The following is a 14,846-nucleotide window of genomic DNA, read 5'->3' as shown; positions in this document are numbered from 1 at the left end:
CTCCCTTCTTCCCGCCGCCCGGGAACCCTGTCCTGTCCTGCCCCGTCCCGCTCGCCCCGCCCGCCCCGGCGGCAGCCCTGGACGGACGGCCGGGGCTCCCCCGCCCGCTCCGCACCTGGGGCCGCCGGGGCGCGCACGGCTCGCGCGGGGGGGCGGGGCCAGCCCTCAAAGGGACACGCACCGCGGCCCCTAAAGGGCAGAGTCCCGGGGGCTGCACCGCGCGGGGGCCGCCCGTGTCGCCGCCCGTGTCACCGCCCGTGTCGCCGCCCGTGTCACCGCCCGTGTCGCCGCCGCCACGGGCACCGGCCCCAGGCCGCTGGACCCCGCCCGACCCCGCCCCATCCTGACCCACCCTGCTCCCGCAGCTGCCGGGCCGGTTACCGAGGGATGTGCCCCTCGCTCCGCGCCGCCGCTGGAGCGAAGCAATGTGTGTATGTATATGGTATGCACCCTGCACATCTCCCTGAATATATATATATATAAATATTTACATATACGTATATATTTATATGTGTATATATTTATATGTACGTATATTTATATATACATATGTTTGCAAATACAACGAGATGTATATGGTATGTATAGCTGAGGTATGTATATGTATATATATATGTGAGGTATGTGTATGGCATGATTATCTGAGATATGTATGTATATGTAAATGCAAGATATATATGTGGTATGTACCGTATTCATCTCCTTGTATTTGCAAATATATGTAAAAGTATACATATATTCAAATGAGATGGATATGGTACATACATGTATATATTTGTATGTATACGTAAATGAGCATATACTGTATTAGAACACGCTCATCCGGCTGACGGACTAATATTTTATAGTTTGCTCTGGGATCAATTGAATGTTGCAGCTGGCAGACACAGGTCAAAAGTGCCTGCATTTGACTGAAAAGTATGTGATGGCTTCAGATAAGCCATAGAAACGTCAACTCCTTCACAGCCTTGATCCTTCTACAGACGTGATTCCAAAGGAGGGTCAAACCACCTGGAAAATCAGAGGTCATTTGTTTATAGTGTCTAAAAGAATGGGAAAAGCACAAGGAGGGGTTTGCGTGATGTGTACTGCCTCCCGTGACAACAGGGTACTGGAAATAAATTGTTTACAGAACCAAATCCCCTCTTCTCCTTTTCAAAGGCATATGCTCCTCTGCAGGGTCCCCTCCAGATTTGCCAGGTGTGGTTCATCTGTCCAAACACTGACATCTGGTGCTGGCTAAGACACAATTCTTTGGCAGTAGGCCTCCTTGACTGCTCTGCTTACAGCTTTGAAACACATGTGACGTCCACAGCTGGTTCTGTGCTAGCAAGCAGTAAGGCTCAGCGGGAGCAGATCTTTAAAGTTGTAAGAGCTGGGGCTGAAAATACAACATTCACATGAAACAGGTTTGGGGGAGTGTCTCCTATGTACAGCACACTAGCTTAGCACCACCTAAAAGGAATCCCGTTTGCACACTGAGACTGTTTTGCAGCACAAACCTAAGCCCAGCAAGCTGGGGTTACTGGAAGATTCATTTTGGAAGCACACATCAGACACCCATTGGGGCACTGCTGTGGAAGCACCCTACATCTGGCAGGTAGCTGCATTAAAGTGGTGACACCTGAAAAGCCGTTTACATAACTACTCTTACACATGGAGACCAACTTGCACACACGATATAACACAGGCACAATACATTCCACTCTTCCAGATGTCTGCCGTAAGGTCTGCCCTTCCTGTGAGTTGTAGTCGTCCTAGGACTGTGAGTGCACTAACCCAACCCTTCTAGAATGAACCCCCCGGAAGGACAAAACAAGGCTCGCCCACTATTACCAACTGGCAATCCTACATACACTCAACTGCTCTTGCAGTTGAAGAGAGAGGGGTGGAGGAGGCTTTGGGGAGAATCCTAAATTACTTTCTAGAAGAAATGGTGGGCAGTGCTGCTCCTAGGTAAAACCAATAGACTATACAAAGACATGGAGAGCAGGAGAATGAGTATTGAGACAAGGTGTGGACCTAAATAACAAAGCCATCACAGACTGAGCAGTGAAGAAGTCAAGATGAAGCAGTTCTAATTTATAAACATTTGTAACAAGGTCTTGGGGTATGCCTATGACACCAGCTTATGATACCAGTCCAGCCTGGCTTAGTGGTCCAGGACAGGGACTTGGAAAGACTGTCCTGTAAAAAAAGACCCCACAGCCTCCCTTCTGTGAGCAGCAAGGCTGAGCAGCAAAACAGCCCCACAGAGAATACACCCAGGGTCATCGCTGCTGCCTGCAGGGACAAGAAACACTAAAGAAAAATGGGAAGACAGGGTTTTTTCTGTTTCTTGACTACCTTCAGGCTCACCAAGAGTCTTGTAAAGCAATGCTCGTTGTTGAACCAGTTCCAACAATAAGCAATCCTTTGGTCTAGTGAAAATGTTGTGGTATCATTTGCACCAAGCTGAAGACAGCCTGTAGTGTTGGAGGCCTTCAGAAAACATCTTCTATGACTCATTCATAGTTTACCATTGCTTAAGAGTGAGGCACAGGTGCCTCTCCATCTGAAGGTACAGAGAGAAACCTTGCAGAGCAAGACTTTCTAGGTGTTAGATCGAGAGCAGAGGTGAAAAAAGGAAAAGTTGGATGGCCTCACATATCCCTTATAGTCCCAAAAGAATGTGATGATACTGAAAGGGCCAGAAGTGGCAATGGTGGCAAAGCATCCAGGACAAACGCAGCTATAGCTCATGGTGCATTTGTCCTGCTGAAGCCACAACTATTTCTGTTCAGAGACAGAAAACAGTCAATAGGAAAAGAAGCAAAATAAATGGACCCTTGCATGTGAAGTATAAATAATTTGGCAGTAAGAAGTGAAATATTAGGGGCCGTCAATAACTCCTGGAGATGTGAGAGAAGCAAACTGTACAGCTCCTGAAAAGGCTGTTCCAGGCTCTGCATTCTTCAGTCAGTCTGAGTTTGATGGTACCCAATACTATGCTGAATTTCCTGGACCTGATGGGGACCAGTTCAGGTTTCTGCCTAGCTATTCCCCATCCTAACTTTGTGAAATTCATTATTCCTTTCCAAGTACAGAACTTTGCACATGCTTTTATTAAATGGTGTTCTAGCCTTTCAGGCTACTTCTCCCATTGATCAAGATAATTTGAATAAGAATTTTCTCTACCAAATACATTGCAAACTCTCTCAGGTTAGTGTTGTCTGCAAATTTAATAGGCACACTTTCTAGTCCACTCTATAAATAACTGAAAAAACTTAATAGCACACTGAAAAAAGATCTCTGCAGGACTCCTTCTTGATATTTTTCTCTAAATAGACAGCATAGCTTTAAAATCTAATCTTAGAATTTTCTAATCAGCATCAGACTCTCCTAACACTGATTTCAGTAGATCAGTTTCCCATGTTTCCTAACACGTTATACTTTCAGATGAAACAGAATAAAAACCCCTACTGAAGTCAAAATGTTTCACATCTATTGTTACTTCTTTACCCAAAAGGCCTGTTAGTCTGCCATGAGAGATTCGTTTGACTTGGTTTCTTTTTCAGGCAAATGTAAAATGTGAGTGGACTATTTAATGCTTATTTGTTCCAGTATCACAGGGGAAGGCAGTAAAGCAATGCTGGCTGGACAATAATTAATCAGATATTATTATTACTATTGTTATTGTTGTTGTTATTTAATAGCCAATATATTTGGCCTTTTCTAGTTTTCTGAATCTCTTCATTATCTAGATATCTCAAAGATAACTGCCAGTGAGCCTAATGTTGCTTGAGCCAGTTCTCCAACCATCACAGAATGAAGCTCATCAAGCCTAACTGGTCTGAAAACATTGACTTTGCAAAAGTGTTTAGAAATCTAGAATGACTTTTCCCCAACTAGCAATCAGTGCTATTTAAGATACTCACCTAGCCACCATCACAATGAAGACAAGTGAAAAATACTTGCAACTTCTTGGTATCTTTGACCAATTTCTGATTTTGCTGATGAGAAAGCCAGTCTTTTACTGGTCTTCCCCTCATTGCCCATGTAGTGACGGGCACTATTGATGAGCTGATAGTTCTGCTCTTGTCCATAAGGTACTTATTTTCTTTTTGAAGTATCTTTGTACTTAAGTGGAGTCAGTTGCTGTATCTCCCTCAGTTCTTTGTTCTCTAGACTAAACGCTGCATTTTTTTGCAATCCTCCTGCTTAGATGGCTCACGCAGTTATTCCCTCTGTGGGTTCGCTTCCCCATATTTGCCTGTGTTGTAGCAGCATGTGTCCAAACTGGACACTCAGTCCTGTGTCACTTGGTGCTGTGAGTGAAGTCACAGCAGTGCAGAGCTGATCTGACAGCTTGTTTCATCTGACCTACAGGCTATCCTTCCAAACACATAAACTGATATGATGTGTGCCGTTTTGGCAACAGCATGATGTTGATGTACTTTCTGCTTTTCGTAAGGAAGATGATGAACTCTGACACCCTCTGAAACTGTGCATTTGCAAAAGCAACAGAGGATCTTTTGGTCCTGAATATTCCCTATTTTTGACACACAGACCCTTCAGACTTCAAAATCATGGGTCTAACTTGGATGGGTTTTTTTGTCTGGAGAGCACTGGTCTATTTTCATATGAACCCAAACATCCAAGGAAGCATCTGTGGGTCCCGTGAGCGACGATGGGAGTCAGGGAGGACTTGGCTTTGCTCCTGGACCCATCACTTTTCTGTGGACGAAAAAAAAAAATAGTTTGCCAACTCTGCCTTGGCTCCTCTACTTGCAAAACAAATACGAGTTTGTTTGGGGTTGGGGGTGGGGGTGGGTGTGCGTGGGGATGTCGTTCTATTTTATATATATATATATATATATATATATATATATTTTATGGAAGAGCTTGAGAGGCCGGGCAAAACAAGCTGTGTGAATTAGCACCCTAAAATCTTTTAAGGAAGGAAACCCTACTCACCCAGCGCCCCGGCCGCCCCTCCCGCGGGCTCCTCCCGCGCCCGGCCCGGAGCCAATGCGGGGCTGCGGGCGGGCCCGGCGGGGGCCCGGGGCGGCGGCGGGCGGGCAGAGGGAGCGGAGCCATGGCCCAGCACAGCACGCTGCTCCACCTGCTCGCCGGAGGGTGAGTGGCCCCGGGACGCGCGGCCGGCGGGCCCTGGGCTTTGCTGCGGGGAGGAGCCGCGGGAGAGGAGCCCCCGCGCTGCCCCTGCCCCGCGATCCTCGCCCGCGCCGTCCTGGCCGCGCCGGGCTCGCTCGGTGCCCTGGAGCAGCCGCGCAGCTCCAGGCGTGAATGTCTGGCTCTGCAGTTTGGAAAGAAGGGGAGACTCCCTGCCGGACGTGGAGTTTCGTCCAGCCTGAGCTTGCCGGGGATGGGGGGCAAGGGAAGCGGGGAGATGAACGGGGGATGGGAGGATGAGAGGCGCCACGAGGCCTCTCTAGCGGAGCAAATGGTGGAGCATCCATGTCTTTGGGAGGGCAGCCAGCTCTCCAGCATCGCATGGCTGGCATTCCTGTGTGTCTTTTCTGGCTTTAAATAGTGCGGCTGATTCTGGTGAGTCAGGTGGTTGGATCCCAGCGGTGCCTCTCTGAATTAGAAGCGTGCCCTTGAGCAAGTCCCTTCTCACGTGGCGTTTCGCCCTTTCTCTCTTTAAAGTCTCAAAACAAAGAGTTTCAAGTTTATGATGCCCTAAAGCAGAAGATAACTGTGGTCCTCTGGGCTTTGCTGAGTAACTGCAGAAGTCCCTCGCTTAGGCAGCCACCTAATGCCTTTTCAAATCCCACAAGCCCGCCGGAGTCCGTGTGACAGTGAAACCTGTGATACACCACGTGCAATAACGCACGATTATTTAATTGTTCTTAATTAGCAAATTTTCAGTTTTCTGCAGCTAATGCAGTTGTTATGCTATGGTAATCTTTGTTTATATATACTTACCCTCTTTGTTCCCAGTGTTATTTTGTATATGTTATTCTCTTTTATTAATTTATCCTTTGAACTATATAGTCACTGCATCTAAGCCTGACTTATATTCTCAATATATTCTTCTTTCTTAGCTTTCTTCTTAAGCCTTTCCTCATCCTCATTTTCCACCTTGGTTACTGAAAAACCAAGACAGTTTGGGTAGTGACAAGAATGTCACTAGTGGAACTCTGTCAGTCTGTATCCCGTTCTCTTCCATTAAGCAATAATCCTTGAATTACAATTAATTAAAACCCAAGGGATAATAAAGTAAGAAATGAACGAGAAGTTCATCTTATTGCTGCCATATGTAGTTAATATTATTGTTTTACTTAATGACACAGGATCTCATTCACAAGGAACAGTTGGTCCCCTTCTGGTGCGAGAACTGGGGACCATCAAATGAAACTTGTGAGAGGTTTGTTCAAAACTAATGAAAGAACATCATTCTTAACATAGCATGTGGCTAAACTGTGGAACTCCTAGCCATGGGATAGTAGGGGCTAAAGGATTTTTGTGTCCAGAAAGCATTTTAAAAAGATGAATGAAAAAGGATGTGTTGAAGGCTATTAAAAGCAAAGCAACATTTCTGCCTGAGGATATCCCTGAATTGAAAATTGCAGGAAGCTAGGAAAAGTATTTCTCCTGCTCTTCTCTAGGTGACCTTTATTTGCCCGTGTCCTAGGCAGAAGCCTGGTTTAACTATAGAGTTGTGTGACCTAGCATTGTTATTTTTAAATTAAGATCTTCAAGCCATCTCAATTTTTGGATAGCCTAAGTAAGAGCTAAACTTAGAATTACAAGTAAACCTTGTCACCTCTGTGCATGTGCTTAGACACTTTCCAGATCCAGAAAAAATGTTGATGGTGTTTTTTTGTATTTCTCAAATAATCTTCTTTTTCTGTCACCTCAGACTTTCCAGTTTTCCTTTTAAAATGTGAAAGGAAGATCTAAAGCAAGTACCATTTTCTAAGATAAAATTACCTGCCTACTTCAATTAGCTCTTTTTGCCGCTGCTTTGCTCTGAGAGTACGAGTTGTACTGGTTGTCAACTGCTGCTCTTCGTCATATTTTGCAGGAATTGCTTTTGTTCCTGCTTCTAGAGCAATGACACATAATTTTCCATTTCTCCTGAAACAGAAGAATTTTACAGACCTATGCCTTTCATACACTGTGAGCAGCTGTATCATCATGTAGTTCATGGTAAGACAACATAGCTGAGATTTCTTCTAGTTTTGGTACACCTTATTTCCTTAGCTTTGAATGTTCTGTGCTTCACTTTAGTCTTGCCATTGAGCCATAGTGGCTCAGAGGTCCCCATTCACCTTGAACTCTCTTACTGCTGATTAAATTACCACTATGCTAAGGAGTAACAATGTTTTAAACTCTTATTATTGCTTTCATAATTCTTCTCTATTAGCTAACTATATGTATCAGTAGCTTGAGGAACTAAGGAAACTTTTATATATTCTGGAAGTGTGGGTTTAAACTCATACCCTGATCATCACAGGTAGGGACTTCTTGAAGAAATGAGATGTTAGAAGAACTAGAAGAACATTACATAGAGTTGTGCCTTCTTATGGACTGTTAGAGAGAAGAACTTTAATATACCAAGTAATTGCTTCTCTAAATGTTGTCCTGTTGTAGTGTTTGCTCAGCTTTTAGATAAAAAGTTGAAACTGCTCTATTCAGACCTCTTAGACATCTTAATCTGTCACCAGTGTACTCAATCTTCTCCTGAACTGGAAACCACACTTCTGATCAAGAAAACAACAGGCATGTAAGTCTGGAGCCTGTACCAGACAAATCAGTGGAAACTATGGTAAATAACAGGACTGTTGGGCCCCTGAGTGAGGGGGAAGAATCAACATGACTTTTGTGAAAGGAGACCTTGCCTCATGCAACTCTTGGATTGCTATGTAGGCTGTGTCTCAGGGTCTGTGCTTGATCAGCTTGTTCATTCTGAGAATCTAAGCCAGAATGTTTACTGCTCTGCTTTGTGTTGTCTTCTGAACTGGAGTTAAATTCTTGGGTCATATTCCCAGACTCCCTCCACTCATCATATCTCCTGAGGGAAATTGCTGCTGATCAGCTGCTCTGTAATTCATCACCACTGCATAGGCCTGCCAAGGGCTTGACAAAGCAGCGTGAGTGTTCTGGAATAGCATACTAGTTGCTGGCATCATTATCTGCATAATATTCTAGTTGCCAGATCTTCAGCTCTTGGATATCATTGTAATAGCCATCCAGGCATCTTTTTTTTTTTTTCCCCCCTTCCTAACCTGTAGGCAATAATAAATGAAGCCGTAGGAGCAAAGCCTGGGAGAACAATGTGTATGTGTGCTGAGCTGTATAGACTTTTTCAAAATAATTCTTCAGAACTCTAGCCATTTGCTGTCCTGTATGGTCACATGTAATTCAGTTGATATACCTGACTCTTCCCAGATATCTTGTAGTTCTTTGGTTGGCTTTTCTTTCTTTCTTTGGAGCACAGTAAGCTTTTTTTTTTTTTAAGCCTCCATCTCTTGTGAAACAAAGCAGCTTTGGCTGTAGCCCATGTGAACAATCATCCATTTGTCAAAGCTTCTTGCATGCCTGTTACATGCAAATTCATCTCAAAGTGGTCTTTCGGGTACTGAGCATCCTGTAGAAAAACTTCTTCTAGAGCAGAGTCAAAGGATCTGAAGGCGCAGAAACCAAGAACCAACAGTTCTGACTTGTCCCTAGGTGGTAGAAAGGGAAAAAGGGAATATGTGTCCTTCCAGCTTTCCTGCAGTGTGACTAGACTGATTGATGGTGATGGCTCACGAGTTCCAAAAATAACTTCTGTCTGCTGAAGGTCAGGGTCCTCGGTCATTAAGCAAGTCAGGCTTGGGATGAGCCTGGCTACTGGCAGAAAATACAGATCTTGCTTACAGGGCCTTGGAAATTTGGGAATGGGAATGGGTTATGAGTTGAAGATATGTTTAGGCTGAGGGGTGGGAGAGTTTTGTGCTGCCCTACTCTGAGCCAGTATGGCTGTGGAGAGGTGTGAGGCATGGTGCCTGGTGATCGCAGCAGAAAGCATTGCTGTGAGGTTGGGCAGCAGAAATATTTTCTCTAGGGGGCTACTGAGTCCCTATGGACTTGGGTCTGTTTGTCTCAAATACTGAGTAAGGTTTCAAAGTGAGGCTGCCAAGCTCAGCTGTCATTACGTTAATCAGTGTCAGAGCAGGAGGTCACGTGTGACGCAGGCTGGGGTACCTAGCCTACCTCCTCTTCTAGAGGGGAGAAGTTGTGGACAAGCAGGGTCAGAATTATTGCCCTGTTATGGCACGGAAGTCATTCTTAAGTGTGGTGTTATGCCCTAGGTGTGGTGGCACAGCTGGAGCCATCCTGACCTGTCCCCTGGAGGTGGTGAAGACACGTTTACAGTCATCCCAGCTGGCACTGAGGCCTCTGTGCCTCTCAGAGGTACAGGTGGCAGGGATGAGCCTGAGGATGATGAATCCCGCCACACCATCTCCTGGAGTGCTCAAGTTGCTGAGGTGAGTAGGATGGAGCAATGTGCATGTTAGCACCAGGGAGGTGAGGGTTGGCCATCAGCTGAAGCGGTTGAGGCGGGGAGAGAGAGAAAGAAATGGAAGTAGCATTTGAGCTGAGGCTCTGGATACTGCGAGTGTGATAGAAGGTTTCATGAGAGCACAGGTACATCTGCTTCTCACCATTGATCTGTGCTTTGAACTCTTGAGTCCACAAGGCAGCTTTGGAGACTTTGGAGAAATTTCTGAGCTATTGGTTTGATCAGACCTGGAAGGATGGTGTCAGCAAGAGGAGGAAGAAATGACTGCTGAAAGGTGTCCCTGCCCATGAAGGGGGTGGGGGTTGGAACTAGATGTTCTTTAAGGTCCCTTCCAACCCAAACCATTTTATGATTCTATGACTGAAGGAGAGGGAAGTGGTTGGAGAGAAAATGAGAGCAGGGCGGAAAAAGGATAACATGGGAGGTGAGGAGAGGATGCTACAAGAAATTCTGAAAAATGAAGAAGGAGGAGAAACAGGAGAGCCCCCAGCTTAGTTATTGTGCTGATTTTTCTGTTCATTTCCTTCTGTAGGGCCATCCTTGAGAAGGAAGGCCTGCGATCCCTGTTCCGAGGTCTGGGTCCAAACCTTGCTGGAGTTGCTCCTTCCCGGTGAGTACTGGTCCATGACAATGGCTCAGGTTGTATGGTTTTTAAGGGGCCTCTGTGATAGCTGTTGCTCCACATTCTGAAAGCAATCTGAGTCTTGTGCTCATGTGCCACAAGACCCCTTCACACAAATGTTTTCTGGAGCTTCAGATCATAGTATTAAGATGATTGCTGTGGGCCTGGATTAAATGGTATCTGATGTCACAAAACAAACCTGATAAACCTGTGCTGGGACTAGGAAAAGTTGGAGTGAGACCCACAGCAGTGTCTCTGCTCTTCATACAGGAGCTATAAACTCTTCTGTATTTCTTTCCAACCAGGGCTATATATTTTGCTGCCTATTCTGGTACTAAGGAGAGGCTCAATGCTGTCCTTGTACCTGAGTCCAAGAAGGTACACATACTAGCAGCAGCCTGTGCAGGTGAGCCTTTTCTGTCTCAAATCAGAGCCAAGGGGTCCTTCGATCTCTTAAGTGTCAACAGGTTTCGTTCCTTCTCTTTTGCTGCTCCCATCAGTCCTGCTCTCTCTCTCTGAGGTTTTCTCCCTCCACACCTGGAGAAGTGAGTTCGGGTAACCAAAGTGTTTTCTCACTCTTCATTCTTCTTAGGCTCACCTCTTCAAACTCTTTATCCCTTCAGCTGCTATCAGAGCTTTATTCAGCTGTGAGAGGGAGAAGAAGGCAGTGTGTAATTTAGACCACTCACAGAATCTTTCTCTTGATATATCCCAGTTTTCTAACAAAATCCTCCACTCCTGCAAAATTAGCCTGCTGCTTCCTGCCTCTTTGTAGCACCAGGGCCTGTAGTAGGGTTTTTTTGGAGGCTAATTACCACCAGACAACGGCTGGAAGAGGGGAGGAGGAGAATCAAGTAGCCTGCCCTAAATATCTCTTCTCAAGGTCATTCTCAAATTGCAAATGCCTGCAGCTTGCCAAGCAGAGTTCAGAAGCCGATAGATCAGCACCTCTTCACAAAATGTCAACGTGATCCCAGTTCTCATGCCTGTCATCTTCTCTTCTCTAGGCGTGAGCTCGGCCACACTCACCAACCCTATTTGGTTAGTGAAAACCAGGATGCAGCTGGAAGCCAGGTAAGGCAGGCCAGCAACGCAGAGCCACTCCGTGTCACATCATGACTAGTTTGGAGGTGGAGTTGGGTAGGGAGCGATCTGTGACTTGCCATGAGAACATGGCAAGTCACAGACTGGGGAAGAGCCTTACGGTGGTGTTCACAACAGCATTTTAGGTCAGAGGAGCAGTGTGACTTTCTAACCCTCTCTCCTCTTGGCAGGGCGAAGGGGGAGTTGGCCAGCAATGCTCTCCAGTGTGCCATGCGCGTGTACCGCACTGAAGGCCTTCGTGGATTTTACCGTGGTGTCACCGCCTCCTACGCTGGAGTGTCAGAGACCATCATACACTTTGTCATCTATGAAGCACTGAAACAGGAGCTGAGAAACAGCCATCATTCCCATTCCCCACCACTCACACCTTCACCAAACAACCATGATTTCTTGGGACTAATGGGTGCTGCTGCTGTCTCCAAAACATGTGCTACGTGCATTGCATATCCACATGGTGAGTGGGTAGTGGTCCCCTCTCCTTAATTCTGTTACCCTTGATGGGAGGTGCCGTGTCTGTAGGATCCATCTGCTAATATATCACTTCCCTTCCTGTCTCTCCAGAGGTCCTTCGGACACGGTTGCGGGAAGAAGGGTCACGATACCGTTCTTTGATACAGACTCTGCAGCTTGTGGTCCATGAAGAGGGACCCTCGGCTTTATACCGAGGGCTCCTGGCTCACTTGATCCGCCAGATCCCAAACGCAGCCATCATGATGGCTACCTATGAAGTCATCGTACATTTTGCCTCTTCCACCTTGTAAGCATGCTGTAGCTCCTGGCTGAGGCTGCTGTAGGGGTACAGGGACCTCGTGGTCCTGAGACTTGGTCTTCCTCAGTGCACTGAGAGGTGGTGGTTTTGGTCGCAGATCAGAACACGTCAGGCATTCTCAGGATGTAAGACTATTTTGTGCCAAGTTTTTTGCTCCAGTGTGCACAATGTAGCCTTTTTTCTTTCTGGAGACTTGAATTATTCCAGTGCATCAAGGTGTCAGGGCACTGGTTTGACAGTGCCTGTTGTAATTTCCCTGAATGAAACAAGGGTGTGGAACTTACTGGGAAAGAGAAAAAGCAGAAAGCATAAAAGTGTCTTAGCCTCAGCATGTTCGCTTGTTTTGGACCCAGTAACAACCATGCATGGGTACAGTTGGGCATGAGGACAGGCTAGAGCTGAGACATTTGAGAACTGCAGCAAGCAGAGATCTTGTGCTGCAACCTTTCATGCCCTCAGAGGGGCTCTTCCACTTTCACCTACTGTGCTGCCTTCTTGCTCTTCAGGAGGATTTCTCAAACAACACGTTCTTTGCCCCAACACGTGTCAGGCAGCTGACAGCCTGCTTTTGTCTTGCAAGGTCTGAAAAACCACACCAAGTATATCAAGGGAAGAAACACAACCTGCTATGAAGCACTACCCTAAAAACCCATGCTACTGCTGGGCTCAGAGTCATGCTTTCCCAGTATCTGATGTGTTCCCATTCCCACCCTTCTCAGCAGAAAGAGGAGGGCACCTCCTTCCCTCAGAAGTGCTCTGTTACACTCTGTTATGCTCTGTTCCAGCTGTTATACAAGCTGGAACCCCTGATATGAAAAAACACTTTTTGATGCTGGTGAAAAAAGCAGATCAGGTGAGAAGATGGATGAAGCTAAGGAGATTTGGCCTGTTTCTATTGATGATACACTTAAGTGTATGGCAAGAGCCTTATTTATTTTTTTCTATAATCAGGAATTTAGTTTCCTTCGTGTGTTACATTTGCCTGTGACAGGCTTGGATGCCTTCTGTTCCTCTGTGGGTTCCTAGCCCTGTGTCCTGGGGAAGGCTACGTTGTGTTTACAAAGAGTATTTTGAATCTCAAAAAGGCAGAGGGTACAGTCAGGCCTGATGTGTTTTTCTTGTTTCATCACATATGCTAAAAAATGTAACCCTTCCCCCAGATAAGTGATTTCAGTAAATGCACGCTCTGGACAACCTCCAGTCTCACATTAGAGGCTACACTATTTCTTTCCCTTCTTGTAGTGAAAAACTGAAGAAGCCCTGAATATTTTATTTGAAATCCATTTATTTTAAAATCCACTTTGTTTCCTCATCTTTCTTATCTTCATTCCTTTAGTTTAGGAGTATTGACAATTTTACAAAGCGACACAAGCTGCAGTGGTTTGTTGGTTGTTTTTTTTCTTTTTTTTTGCATGAAACGAGAATAAACCTCAAATGACAACATTGAAAAAATATACAATATATATATATATAATATCTGGGTAGGGGTTGTGAGAGACCCCGCTCTGAGCCCTATGGCTGGCTCTGCCTTTCAGATTTCTGTTCTTTGCAACATCTGGATCACAGTTTGAACCCTGCCACAATCACGTGTAAGTGCCCTAACACGTGTTTCTAGAGAGCCAGATGGGGGGTCATTAATGTGGGGAATGTCCACAATGGGAATGGCAGAAGATGAAGGAACACGGGAGGCAGAAATGACAAATGAGGGAGGAGCACATGTGTACACAGTGGGGGAAGAAAGAAGTTGAAAGTAAGACACCTCCTCCTTCCAGCCATATGGTTTGGGGGGGGTATCCAGTGGGCTGGTGTTTTAAAGCTCCTAGTAGCGGTGAGGGACGTTGCTTTTGCCGATGATGTGTCGATCATCCACGTCGTTGCTGTCCGGGGAGTCGGGTGTCTCCGAGTCGGTACTGTCCTCGTCGTCCTCCATGCCTTCACCAGCTCTGCCCTCAATGCTTCCTGCTGCCCTCTCCTGACAGCTCTGGTAGGACTGGGGAGGTGAGACATGCGGTAAGTGAAAGGATCTGACAACCGAGCTGCCTGCCCAGCTCCAACCACTGTGGCTGCTCCTCACCTCCATGGGGTTGACGATGATGGTGAGGGCCGAGTCGTCCCAGAACATGTCGCTCTCTTTGCCTCCAGTGCTGGTGTGCCCTGATTCAGCAGCCCCAGGGACCTCTTGCCCCACTCCCCGCTGGTGCAGGGAGTGGATGCGAAGGATGCCAAGGATCACCATAAGTGCCAGGAAGCCCACACACACCACAATGATGACAGTGGCAGCACTGGGGACCACTTAGAAACAAAGTGAGAAGGTACGTTAGAGTCTGTCACAGAAACATGCATTTCTAACCTGACGTGCAGGGGCTGAGATTCCTGGGCAGAGTTTGGGGTTTTGGTCTAGGTAGGAACATGTCCTGACTTTTCTGCTCCCCTAGGCACAGGCAGTTCCTGCCTTCAACTCCTGTGTTTTCTCCTGAGGGTTGCATGGTTTTCCAAGATGTGTAGGTCCAGGCACCCTCTTATAACTGGTCTAGCCTGTAGACTCTGCACATCTTAATCTGCAGAATTCACCAGAATCTCTTGCACAGCAGGTATCTCTATCCCCCTCTTGGGAGGGAGAAATGTGTGCTGAGGAGAGCCTTTAAGGACTTGAGGATGATTTTCAGAGGGTGTTGCTTCTGTTCAAGCAGTAGAGAAAGCAAGAATCCAAAAGATGCCTGCATGGCACACAGGGAAGTTGAGAAGGCTATGATAAATTTCTAGCTAGTGCCATGGTAAATGCCTGGCTTCTCCACAGGATAAAACTTAAAATTTATCCAAGACCCTTAACCCAACTC

General features: G+C 46.3%; 2 protein-coding genes across 3 annotated transcripts in view; one reads left to right on the top strand and one right to left on the bottom strand.

The window, feature by feature from the left end:
* Positions 1-367: 367 nt before the first annotated feature.
* LOC126648582 (solute carrier family 25 member 36-like) lies at positions 368-13,437 on the top strand. 2 transcript variants are annotated; one of them, XM_050331785.1, is made up of 7 exons: positions 368-442; positions 9,303-9,479; positions 10,047-10,124; positions 10,442-10,542; positions 11,144-11,210; positions 11,411-11,694; positions 11,802-13,437. In XM_050331785.1, the coding sequence occupies exons 1-7, from the start codon at positions 426-428 to the stop codon at positions 11,999-12,001; spliced, it is 924 nt and encodes a 307-aa protein (XP_050187742.1). In that variant the 5' UTR covers positions 368-425; the 3' UTR covers positions 12,002-13,437. The 2 variants fall into 2 exon arrangements, with proteins under 2 accessions (XP_050187742.1, XP_050187741.1); XM_050331784.1 differs by lacking the exon at positions 368-442 and adding an exon at positions 5,005-5,118.
* CLSTN3 (calsyntenin 3) overlaps positions 13,277-14,846 on the bottom strand; it is a 15,505-nt gene continuing 13,935 nt past the window's right edge. Inside the window, exons 17-18 of the mRNA XM_050331744.1 lie at positions 14,084-14,301; positions 13,277-13,999 (exon numbers count right to left, since the gene is read on the bottom strand). Of these exons, the coding sequence (XP_050187701.1) occupies positions 13,829-13,999; positions 14,084-14,301 (389 nt within the window). The 3' untranslated portion in view covers positions 13,277-13,828. The remainder of the gene's footprint in view (positions 14,000-14,083; positions 14,302-14,846) is intronic.

Source organism: Myiozetetes cayanensis, unplaced genomic scaffold (genome assembly GCF_022539395.1).
Source record: "Myiozetetes cayanensis isolate MyiCay16 unplaced genomic scaffold, myiCay2020 scf5-8, whole genome shotgun sequence".
NCBI classification, from domain to species: domain Eukaryota; kingdom Metazoa; phylum Chordata; class Aves; order Passeriformes; family Tyrannidae; genus Myiozetetes; species Myiozetetes cayanensis.
Note: the sequence above shows the minus strand (reverse complement) of the source record. Positions and strands in the feature narration are given on the sequence as shown.

What these genes read in the sequence shown, in the direction of transcription:
- LOC126648582 (XM_050331784.1), top strand. Translation starts at nt 5,078, where the DNA reads ATGGCCCAGCACAGCACGCTGCTCCACCTGCTCGCCGGAGG. An exon ending in GCTGGAGTTGCTCCTTCCCG is followed by an intron (nt 10,125 to 10,441) that starts GTGAGTACTGGT and finishes CTTTCCAACCAG; the next exon opens with GGCTATATATTTTGCTGCCT. An exon ending in GTGCATTGCATATCCACATG is followed by an intron (nt 11,695 to 11,801) that starts GTGAGTGGGTAG and finishes CTGTCTCTCCAG; the next exon opens with AGGTCCTTCGGACACGGTTG.